Here is a 12,438-nt window from a genome sequence, read left to right on the forward strand (position 1 = left end):
TACATTTGGGTAACATTCTGATTACTACAAAATTGTTTTTCTGGCTTTTGTGGAACTAGTAATCCAGTACTGAAAAAACGGAGCCTACATGTAAGGAATGCATTGGGGATAAAGAAAACGCATGCAGATTAATAATTCTAAAAATCTTACATATGTATAATTTCTTGGTACTGGAGTGAAAGAATGCCTAGCTTTACCACACATGTGGTTTTGAGTTTAAAAATGACTTACAAAATGTTGATTCTTAATCTTATTTGTCTATCCATATATATCTAGAGAATAGTCTTGTACTTATACTTGGTGATGACAAGCCTGTATTTATTTTGTATGCTTTCATAACATTGCACTTAAAATTGCCTAGTATTTTATCAAAAGCTTTGAACCTTCAATGTCTCTGAATTCTGGAAACAGAGCACAGAGGAGTGTAGGTCTGGGGAGGCAGGGGTTAGAATTAGTTTCTGAATAGTTCCAGTGCAAGGGTAATAGAAAAAGAAAGTAGTGAGACCTTCGTGATGTGATGGAACTGGAGAGGTCAGGAAGGGAATGAATGGTTGGGGTGTAAGTTTGGAGAGTAGGGGTGGAGTTGGTGGAATCTCACCTGGTGCTAGTGCTTTGAAAAGCCTCCAGTGGCATGATCTGGTGGAACAGCAGCTCTGTAACCCACACATTTAGGTGTTGTGAGGACTAGTCAGTCATACTAGTTATAATAAATGTGCTGTAAGAAAACATTGGCAGATTAATTTTTTAACCAGTCAAATAAATATTATCTATTTTATGTTATCAAGATTCTAGAGAGAGAAGAAAGAAGGAAAAAAGAACGTGAAGAAAAAGAAGAGTATGAAGCTAAGTTGGAAGCTGAAATGAGAATGTACAACCCCTGGGGAAAAGGTGGAGGTGGTGCGCCTCTCAAAGATGCAGAAGGAAATCTGATAAGTATGCTATTTCTGTGGACTTGTTTTTGAAATAAATAATTTTACATTTAAAAAGAATCGGGGGCTGGACGTATGGCCTAGTGGCAAGAGTGCTTGCCTCATATACATGAAGCCCTGGGTTCGATTCCCCAGCACCACATATATAGAAAAAAAATGGCCAGAAGTGGCGCTGTGGCTCAAGTGGCAGAGTGCTAGCCTTGAGCAAAACGAAGCCAGGGACAGTGCTCAGGCCCTGAGTCCAAGCCCAGGACTGGCCCCCCCCTAAAAAGAGTAGAATGAAGAGAGACAAGGTTTTTTTCTTAATGCAAAAGAAATATTTTGATTATAAATATAAATATTCATTTGTTTTTATTACAGCTTTTCCATCTGATACAACCAGCTGCAGAGGGAAATTCATATTAGTTGGTATTTACCCCAACTAGTATTTAGGTTATTTTAATTTTTAGTAAAAGTAATAAATGTAAGTTATTCATTTTTTGTACTAATAAGACATTTAAAAAATAGCTGAGATAGTTACAGGAAATGATACTGTGTTTACTTTATATATGGAAGGTATCTGCTCAATGTAGGAATCTTTCTTAGAGATCTCATTTCAGAAAACAAGATTTATTCTCAAACTTTCTGGCAGGTTACAGAATTATGTTATTTTTCAGTTATGTACTCTCAAATTTCGATCTAGTAATCACAACAAATACCTTAAAAAGGGACTTTATGGGCTAGGGATATGGCGTAGTGGCAAGAGTGCCTGCCTCACATACATGAGGCCCTGGGTTCGATTCCCCAGCACCACATATACAGAAAATGGCCAGAAGTGGCGCTGTGGCTCAAGTGGCAGAGTGCTAGCCTTGAGCAAAAAAAAAAAAAAAAAAAAAGAAGAAGCCAGGGACAGTGCTCAGGCCCTGAGTCCAAGCCCCAGGACTGGCCAAAAAAAAAAAAAGGGACTTTATATAACTCATAGTTTCTGATTAGTTTGTAGCAGAATAACAGTTGAGGTAATGGGGTTTTAGAAAATTGTTTTATTAGAAATGAGAAATAAAGGATAATAGAAAAGTCCTTATTAAAACATTCAAAATGTAGGTTTTATGTTCGATTGTTATATGTTACTGTAGGGATGTTATTAAAATGTTCAAAATGTAGGTTTTATGTTTGATTGGTATATGTTACTATAGGGATGTGTAAGCAGAGTATTGATGGCTGTTGAGTTATTAGAGTTCTTGTGTATCATGCCTTTTATTCTTTGTTAAATATGTAATGATGTATTTTCAGGCACACTTAAATTAATAACTTGTCTTATCAAATTATTTATTTGTTCCTTTTCATGAATGAGTACTTACAGTTTTGAAAGATTGGAACTCATCATTTTTTGCAGATGAAATGATTTTAGGAGATGCAAAGTAATTCTTATTGTAATAGATGTTTATATGACTATATATTAGAAAAATACCTGTTTTCCACTTAAGGATAGTGATATAATATTTCCTTTTAAAGTGAAGATATTACTTAATGCAAAGGTATTAATCACAGCAGTTAATAAAAGGTTCTCTAGCATCTCAAATTCTCAAGAAGATTGAGACACAATGTGTCGACTTCTCATTTCTGTCATCCTGTGGTGCGGCTGGGCAGCCTCTCTAAGAGGTAACTCAGGAATCTACACCTCCTCCAGTGTGTTCTCTCCATTTGGTAGTCTTTTTTGGTGGTGGTGGTGGTGGTCGTGGGGATTGAACTCTGGGTCAGGGCACTGTCCTTGAGCTTTTGTTCTCAAGGCCAACGCTCAATCACTGTGAGCCACAACTCCACTTCTTGTTTTTTAGTGATTAATTGGAGATAAAGAGTCTCACAAATACTCCTGCCCAGGCTGGCCTCTAACTCTGATCCTCAGATCTCAGCCTCCTCAATAGCTAGGATTACAGGCATATGCCACCAGCGCCTGGCTTGATAGTTGTTTACTTCAGATTGCATTGGCTGGGTTTTGGGAGAGATAGAAGCATGTGAGGTTTTGTTGACTCCTGGCCCAGGAGTGTTGTTCAGTGGCTAGAAAGTTTAGATTTCTTTATGGTCAGGAGGAAAGCACAGGGTTGTTACCCAGCCAGATAGCCAGTTTGCTATAGGATCTCTAAATTGTGAATTGATAGGAATATACGGGTAACCATTAAAAAGGTGCTTCCAAGACTGGAATACTAGGAGTAATTCTCTGCGACCATTCTGGCTGCCTGTAAGATTATCTTATTTCTACTTGAAAGAATACAAATAAGGATTTTTTCCCCCCTAAATGTGTGTGTGTTGGTCCTGAGGCTTGGGCACTGTCCCTGAGCTCTTTTGTTCAAGGCCAGGGCTCTAACACTTGAGCCACAGCACCAATTTTGGCTTTGTTGTGGTTAGTTTGGAACTTTTCCTGCCCCAGTTGGCTTTGAACCATGGCCCTTAGCTCTCAGGCTCCTGAGTAGCTAGGATTACAGGCATGACCCACCAGCATCCTACAATACAAATAAGGGTATTTTTCTTTTTTTGGTTGGTTATGGGGCATGAACCCCGAGCCTTGGTGCTGTTTCTGAGCTTTTCCACTCAAGGGTAGCACACCGCCACCAAGTACAGATCTTTGTATTCATTTCATTGGTGGAGATGCAAGCAGGGTAAGTATGTGATTTGAGTTAAAAAAATAATTGTTTTAGAATTACTTGGCCTAAGGGAAATGGAGGAAAAATTTCTGAGATTTCTATTTTTAGTAGTAGTGTTTAGTTTGCTTATTTTAATACTTCATACCATAAAAAAGAAGAGTCATACAATTTTGTCAAATATAATAAAACTTTTAAATAGGATCTATTTAAAGTAAGTGTGTCATCTAAAGACTATCAGTTTGTTTTGTAAGTGGGTGTTGCATTTTGGAGATGAGGAAAACAATTTTCTTAGTATTTGGCAGCTGTAGGAAAAGAATATTGTAAACATCTTTACTATACTTGAGCTTAGGTAACCAATTCTACCCCTAGCTTTTGCAATTACTGCTGTTCACATGTGCACTTTTATTTCAAAGAAACTAAACAAATTGAATCCTCACTCTTATTTTAGCCAAGATCTTTTTTTTTTTGGTGCAGGTCCTGGGGTTTGAACTGAGGATCTGGGCACCACCCTTGAACTTTTTTGCTCAAGGCTAACTAACACACCACTACTTGAGCCACAACTCCACTTGTAGCTTTTTCTGGTTGTTTGGAGATAAGAGTTTCATGGACTTGGCTGCCCAGGTTGACTTCGAACCATGATTCTCAGATTTCAGCCACCTGAATAGCTAGTACTACAGTAATGAGCCACTGACGTCTGGCTCTGAGATCTCTTTTTAAGGGAAATTATTAATGAAAAATAGACATCTTCTCTTTATGTAGCTGTAAACAGTGTGAACCTTTCTAAGTAAATGCTTCAGCTTGTTTATTTGAACCATACTGAAGTGTTGTTTATTCATTGAAGAATACTTAAATGTTATTAAGTTCCTGTGAAAGCTAATACATTGTAATGTCTTTTAGTAGGTGAATGAATACACTTGGTATATCCATATAATTGGATGGTACTTAGCAATGAAAAAGAATGAATTGTTGATGGACACAACTTGGATCATTTTCACATGAATTATACTAAGGAAAGAAATCTCTTCTGAGAATGTTATGTGTATATGAGTCTTGCTATTATTACATGACATTCTCAAAATGACATTACTATATGGAAAGAGAAATTGCCAGTAGTTTGCAAAGGGAAAGGGAGTAATTACGTATAATGAAATAACATGATGGGAGGTTTTTTGGTAATGAGACTTTTCTGTGTGTTAATTATAGTGATGTATTAATGAAGTTTCATTAATGAAGTTAAAATGAAGTTTAAAAATTTCATGTGTTAAATATTTTTAAAGTACTGAACACCAAATGGAAATGATCAATTAAAAGTAAATTTTTTTTTTTTTGTTTCTTTTTTTTTTTTTGGCCAGTCCTGGGCCTTGGACTCAGGGCCTGAGCACCATCCCTGGCTTCTTCCGGCTCAAGGCTAGCACTCTGCCACCTGAGCCACAGCGCCCCTTCTGGCCGTTTTCCATATATGTGGTGCTGGGGAATCGAACCGAGAGCTTCATGTGTAGGAGGCAAGCACTCTTGCTACTGGGCCATATTCCCAGCCCCAATTAAAAGTAAATTTACAGTCACAAAATAGAAACTTGAAAGATGGCCAAAAGTATTTCATAATTCTGATTAGAGCATTACTAAGCATCTTTTTTATATATGCTTAAGTATCTTTAACGTACTATCGTACTCTAGTTAGATTTGTTTTTATGTATGTATATTGAGTTAAAATTTGCATACAATAAAATTATTCACCCTTTAAGTTTACTGAGTTTTGACAGTTGTGTCTAATAACCAACCCAATAATTGAAAGATGTAGCATGTTTCTAACCTTGCAAAAATTTCCCCTGTCCTTTACCTGCAATTCTGTTACCCAGCTATCTGCCACTGCCAGCATGTGATTTAAAAAACAAAACACACTGGTGGTATTGCTATTTTGTTTTATTTTAATTAACTGGTTTTATTTATTTATTTATTTCGCCAGTCCTGGGCCTTGAACTCAGGGCCTGAGCACTGTCCCTGGCTTCTTTTTGCTCAAGGCTAGCACTCAGCCACTTGAGCCACAGTGCCATTTCTGGCCATTTTCTATATATGTGGTGCTGAGGAATCGAACCCAGGGCTTCGTGTATACAAGGCAAGCACTCTTGCCACTAAGCATATTCCCAGCCCTGCTATTTTATTTTACTTTATTTTTTGAAATAATGGGCATTTAACTCAGGGCCTTCTGCTTTTTGAAAGGTGCTTTTGAACACTTCCACCTTCTTTTTGCATTGGTTATTGTCTGTGTAGGCTATCTCTCCATGCCAGAGCCGGGCGGACCCTTCCTTCCCGTGTTTGCCCACGTAGCTGGGGAGCTGGGGATGCTAGGCGCTCACCACGGCCCCGCCAGGTGCTTCCTCTGAAACGGGAGTCGAGGTGCAAGCTCCTGCCCGCCTGCGAGCCTCTGTATCTGGGATAATCCTGAACAGTGATCCCCGATCTCTGCTTTTTCAGTCATAGCTATAGTCTCACAGTTACGTCTAGCAGCCTTTTAATTTGGACAATTTAGCATCATGCTTATGTGATCCATCCATGTTATTTGCATACATCTTTCTGCGATGTCTGAATTTATCAGACAACAAGCTCAAAAAGTGTATCAGTCTCATCAGCATTCATCTGTCAGTGCAAATACTACGGATGATACTTGATAGCCAAGCACCAGTTGGCAGATTGGATGTTTATATATATATATTTTTTTTTGGCCAGTCCTGGGCCTTGGACTCAGGGCCTGAGCACTGTCCCTGGCTTCTTCCCGCTCAAGGCTAGCACTCTGCCACTTGAGCCACAGCGCCGCTTCTGGCCGTTTTCTGTATATGTGGTGCTGGGGAATCGAACCTAGGGCCTCGTGTATCCGAGGCAGGCACTCTTGCCACTAGGCTATATCCCCAGCCCATGGATGTTTATATTTTAATCTTAATTATTAATACTAATTTTTAGATAGAACATGATGCTTCACAGTAACAGAGACTACAGGATTTCTAAGAATTAAAGCAACTGTATGGATCAAAGGGCCTTGGTTGAAAGGCAAACTGTGGAGGTATAAAGATCCGAGGGCTCTCTTCTGATGGTCAGATAACATCATCATAACAACCTGGGCACCCAGCTCCTGAGATGTGATGTCAGAGTGCAGAGTTACTGTATTGTTTTAGTGTAATGCTACTGTCAAGGTGATGTGCAGAGGGGTTGCAGTTACATGCATGAGGAAGTGAGGACGCTTCTTGTCACACTTGTCAGCCTCCTCCCTCATTTTCCCCCCCTCCCCCTCCCCCAAGTTGCACAGTTCATTTCCCGTATGTTGTCTTGTAGCATCGCTGTTGCGTTAGTTCGCCCCTTGTCCTCTGTCTCACCATTTTGATGGAGATACTGGTTCAGAGCGTGGAGTTGCTCCCTACTTTCTCGGTTGGGACAGATGGCAACTCAAGTGGACACATTCCTCGGGAAGGAATTGAGCCGAATCCTGCACCACACGAGCTAATGACTGGTCAGTGTGTGGTGGCAAATCCCAGTGTCAGTCTCCCCCTCGTATGTGATTCTGGTGAAGGAGTTCAATCAATTCCTGAGTTTGGTGTGTTCAGTAAGTTCATGACCCTAGTTTTTCTGATACGGTCTTGATACGTTCAAGCATCCATGCATTTTAAAATTATTTATCAGTCTTTCCAGATGATTTTTTGTGTGTATTTGTGTGCCAGTTCTGGGGCTTGAGCTCAGAGCCTGGGCATTGTCCCTGAGTTTCCTTTGCTCAAGGCCAGTGCTGTACCGCTTGAGCCACAGGTTCACTTGCACTTTATATTCTTTTTTTAGCCAGTCCTGGGCCTTGGACTCAGGGCCTGAGCACTGTCCCTGGCTTCTTCCCGCTCAAGGCTAGCACTCTGTCACTTGAGCCACAGTGCCACCTCTGGCTGTTTTCTATACATGTGGTGCTGGGGAATCGAACCCTAGGGCTTCATGTATATGGGGCGAGCACTTGCCACTAGCCCTTCACCTCCACTTCATTTGCCTTTGAACCCTGATCCTCAGATTTTTGCCTTGAGTAGCGAGGATCATAGGTTTGATCTACTGGTGTCTGGCTAGATGATGTTTGATTACTTGCATAATGAGTCATAAATAAGAATGGTTTTTATTACCTTACAAAGTGGAATGAGTTAAGGTTAGGTACTACCTTAGATTTTACCCATCATTGAGTAACCCACCTGCCCTGTCTGTTCTCAGTATGTCACTAGCTATTTCTTTTTTCTTATTGCATGATATCGCATTTTTGGAAGTACCACAGTTTTGTTGTCCATTTACCAGTTGATCATTTGGATCATTTGCAGTTTAAAACTGACATGAATAAACCTTTACAAACATTTACTTACAGGCCTGTATGTTTTTTTAATTTCTCTTGGTGAATTCTAAGGAATGAGTTCACTGGGTTATGTAGTAGGTGTGTTTAATACCATAGTAAACTACCAAACATTTTTCCAAATTGTACCTTTTTTTCCAAGAAAAGCATGGAATTTTCATCTGCTCTGAATTCCCATCAACATTTGAGTTTGTGCATTTTAGTCATTCTATTATTAGACATTAGAGTGAGTTATTGTAGCTCATTTTTATCTTATTGTTATTAAGGTGTTACATAGAGGGATTACTCTTTCAGAAGTCAGGTAATGGGCATATCACTTCATTACTTCATTTTCTCTATCTTAGAAAATCTTTTTATTGTGGAACAGTTTTAAGACTTCTTGAAGAATTGTAAAGGTCTTTTATTCAAATTGCATTGATGTAGCATCTCACATAATCATTTCACAATGATTATAACTAGAAATTAACATTGGCATGATTCAGATGTTACCCCCCCCCCCCAATTTCCTCAATCTACTTTAGACTCTAATACATGATCCTATGTTGCATTTTGTTACAGTGTATGTCTCCTGTAGTCTGTGACAGTTCATGTCTGTCTATCCACCTAAAATATATGTTTATAAATATGCTTACATATAACAGCTTTCTTAAGATTCAGTTCTTGTAGGACACAAGTTCATGCATGTAAAGTGCATAGTTTGGTAGTTTCAAAATTATGATTACATAATCAATTTTAGCACATTTCCCATATTGAAGTTTCTTGGTATTTTTGTCAGAAGCCAGTAGACCATAAATTGACTTGGTTTCATTGATTTATATTTCTTTTTTTATTTTATTTTATTTTATTTTTTTGCCAGTCCTGGGCCTTGGACTCAGGGCCTGAGCACCGTCCCTGGCTTCTTTTTGCTCAAGGCTAGCACTCTGCCACTTGAGTCACAGCGCCACTTCTGGCCATTTTCTGTATATGTGGTGCTGGGGAATCGAACCCAGGGCTTCATGTATACGAGGCAAGTGTTCTTGCCACTAGGCTATATCCCCAGCCCTCTATTTCTGTCCTAAGCTTATGTCATTCTCTTGAGTACAATAGCTTTGTTTTGGAATGTTTTGGAATTGAGATATACAAATCTTGCAGTATTTTCAAAATTATTTGAATAAACTTCACAGAATTGACTTTTACTTGGTCAGCTTCCCCCAACCTGTGTGACTGTCTTGGGATGGCAGTGACCCTGGAGTTAGTCTTAGCACAGTCAGCACCTTAACAGTATTGAGGTTTATGATACGAATATCCCATTAGTGCTTCTAGTTAGTTTCTTTTACTAATATAGTGTAGTTTTTTGGAATCTTGTACGTATTTTAATTGTCTGTAAATGTTTCTTGTGTTTTGATGCCACCTGGATAATTCTTTAAAAATTTCAGTATCTGTTGCTGGAATATAGATGTGTGCTCTCTTTTTTAAACTAATGTATCTTAGAAGTTGTATTTTTCTTTTTGTAGTGATCTGTCTTTTTTTCTATGGAGATGATCATAACATCTGCAAACCAGAGGTTCCTCTACCATCTCCTCCTGTTCTTTTTCTTTCCTGTGACTTATTTTACTTGCCTTTTGCACTAGTTTGGAACTATACTTTAGTGTTTAGGAACCATGACTAGACATTAATTTTTCCCTCTGACCTTTGATTGGAAGCATTCAGTCTTTAACTTAGTTATCTGTAGGCTTTAAAAAACAGGTTTATTTTGTTTCAAAAATCACATATTGTTAGTATTCCTAGTTTGCTCTGTGTTTGCTTCATGAATGCGTATTACATTTTCTCACATGCACGTCAGCCTTGTTGAGAGGATAATGTGGCTTTTATACTCTTTGCCATAAGATGAATTAGGCACCCTTCTCCCCTCTGTTTGTTTGTTTTTTTTTTTTTTTTTGCCAGTCCTGGGGCTTGAACTTGGGGCCTGAGCACTGTCTCTGGCTTCTCTTTGCTCAAGGATAGCACTCTGCCACTTGAGCCACAGCGCCCCTTCTGGCCGTTTTCTATATATGTGGTGCTGGGGAATTGAACCCAAGGCTACATGTATAGGAGTCAAGCACTCTTGCCACTAGGCTATATTCCCAGCCCCCCTCTGTTTGTTTCTATGGTCTTGAGGTTGTGTGCCCAAGCAGTCCTTAGTGGCCTGAGTACCAAGGGTACAGGTATGTGCTACTATGTCTGATACATGGATTTACTTTAACATGCTTTATCTTCTATCCCTAGAATTCACCTTATTTGGCTGGCCACACTGGAACATTTTATTTGCAGTTATTTTTTGTGGAATATTTAGACTCAAAACATATTTGTTTTTGTTTCTCATTGTTGGGTTTTAATCATGCATGTCGGCTAGCCTCAGCATGAATTGTGAAGTATTTTCTGTCTTATCGATAACACATACCATTGGAAACTACCTTTTGTGCATGATTTTAAAGTAGGAATTTGTTATCTTTAGTAGATAAAGAGATACTTAGTTTATCTGTTCCTGTTTTGAATTTTAGTGCTGTAAATAAACCAGTGTTCATTTCATTTACATTTTGGAATTTATTGGCATAAAGTTGTTCAAAAGTTTTCTCTTTATTGTTTCAGTATACAAGCTATGGTGCCTCTCATTTGTTCCTGATAGTTACAATTTGAATATTCTCTTCCTTCCTTGCTGGGAATTGAATGCCTTGCTTTCAGAACTGCCCCAGCCTTTTTGCTTTTAGTTTTGCCTTTTCAGTTAGAGTCTTATTAACATTGTCCAGGCCAGCCTTTGGCCATATCCTACTATCTCTGCCTCCTAGTAACTGGTATTACAGGCTTATACTACCATGGCTAGCCTTTCTGTTTTCTTTTTTTCTTAGTCAGTTTTGTCTAGGTTTAATCAATTTTATTGGTTGTTTCATAGGTTCAGATTTTGTTTCCATGAACTTTTTTTTGCCAGTCCTTGGGCCTTGGACTCAGGGCCTGAGCACCGTCCCTGGCTTCTTTTTGCTCAACTCAACTCCGCCAACTTGAGCCACAGCGCCACTTCTGGCCATTTTCTATATATGTGGTTCTGGGGAATCAAACCCAGGGTTTCATGCATATGAGGCGAATACTTCTACTGCTAAGCCACATTCCTAGCCCCCTAAAAATAGTTTTATTAAAAAAATTAATCTATAGCAATCCCACTCCTGGGCGTTTACTCAAATGATCACAAACCAGCCCATGCTAAAGCCACTAGCACAGCCATGTTCATTACAGCATTACTTACCATAGCTAGGATATGGAATCAACCCAGATGCCCTCAGTGGATAAATGGGTCAAGAAAATGTGACACACACACACACACACACACACACACACACACACACACACGGATTCCACCCTTCCATCAGAAAGAATGGCATTGCCCATTCATAAGGAAATGGAAAGACTTGGAAAAAATTAGTCTAGGTCAAAAAGGAATTTCCCCTAATTCACAAGCTAGGTGAATTTTTAGGAAGCACTCTTTTTGTTGCTGTTGTTGTTGTTATTCTTGTTGCTTTTCTTGGCATTTATTTTGGCAAACAGTTATTCAGAGGAGTTTAAATGCAGAGTCTTGTACTCAGTTAGCTTTTGTGTTTGGCTGGTGCTCTACCATTTGAGCTACACCTCTCGCCTGCATTTTTCAGAGCAAAGTGAATAGGTAGACATTCCTTAGCCTGATAGGCAGGGAAGATGGTCCTCAACTTCCTGCAGCAACAGGGATGTTCCATCTCAGTCTCGTTGCACAAGAGGGGACTATCCAAGGTGGAGACAAAGTAGATGATTTAAACAATTAAACCTTTTCCCTTTTTTACATATAAATTTTGTTTTAAAGATGATGTACAGAAGGGTTAGAGTTAAATAAAATCCGGGTTTTGTCTATCTGGACACTGGCTTCTTTGTGTTGATCACCCAGTATTCAGGAAACTTAGCTAGGCGTGTCTTGCTTTGGAATTGATTCTAGGAGATGACCCTGCCTTCCTACAGGGCTACGAGGTGCCAGGTGCCTCTTCCTACTGGGCACTCACTGGGATCCAGTCTTCTTTTTTAGATATTATTTGGACTGTTTGTTTTTTTCCCCAATATCCTATGGAATTGGGCTTGTTTGTCCTTAGTTAGAAAGGTAATTCAAATGTTATGAAAACATCCTCTAGAATCCCCCTTAAGTATGAGAATCTGTGAGGTCCTTACTTTGCAATGCCTAACCCAAAAGTGGACTCTCAGGCTTTATATTTCTTTTCATGTACCTTTCTCTCAACTAATCTTCTATGACAGGACTAGACTCCACAGATATTAAAGGCCTCTTTCTTATTGGTAGCTTACTGCTCAGTTTTCGCATAGGTTGCCTTTTTTGCTAGTCAGACTGGAATGAAACTCCTGTGCCACAGTAGTCACCTGGAGACAGGTGAGATATGCTGGGAAGAAATAGAGATGTTGAGAGGGAGTTGGGAAAAGTGAACTGTACCAGCTCTCTGGGGCAGTAAAATACTTTCCAAAAATGTTCCTCCAAACCAGGAACTGG

General features: G+C 39.2%; 1 protein-coding gene across 9 annotated transcripts in view; it reads left to right on the plus strand.

The window, feature by feature from the left end:
- The window catches only part of Cspp1 (centrosome and spindle pole associated protein 1), a 102,270-nt gene that overhangs the window by 56,724 nt on the left and 33,108 nt on the right, over positions 1-12,438 (plus strand). For all 9 annotated transcript variants that reach the window (XR_007212788.1, XM_048358703.1, XM_048358705.1 and 6 more), the window contains one exon: positions 786-933. Coding sequence is in view for 8 of the 9 variants with exons in the window: in XM_048358703.1 (XP_048214660.1) it covers positions 786-933 (148 nt within the window). In the remaining variant the exon portion in view is untranslated. The remainder of the gene's footprint in view (positions 1-785; positions 934-12,438) is intronic.

This window comes from Perognathus longimembris, chromosome 12, assembly GCF_023159225.1.
Source record: "Perognathus longimembris pacificus isolate PPM17 chromosome 12, ASM2315922v1, whole genome shotgun sequence".
Lineage (NCBI taxonomy): Eukaryota > Metazoa > Chordata > Mammalia > Rodentia > Heteromyidae > Perognathus > Perognathus longimembris.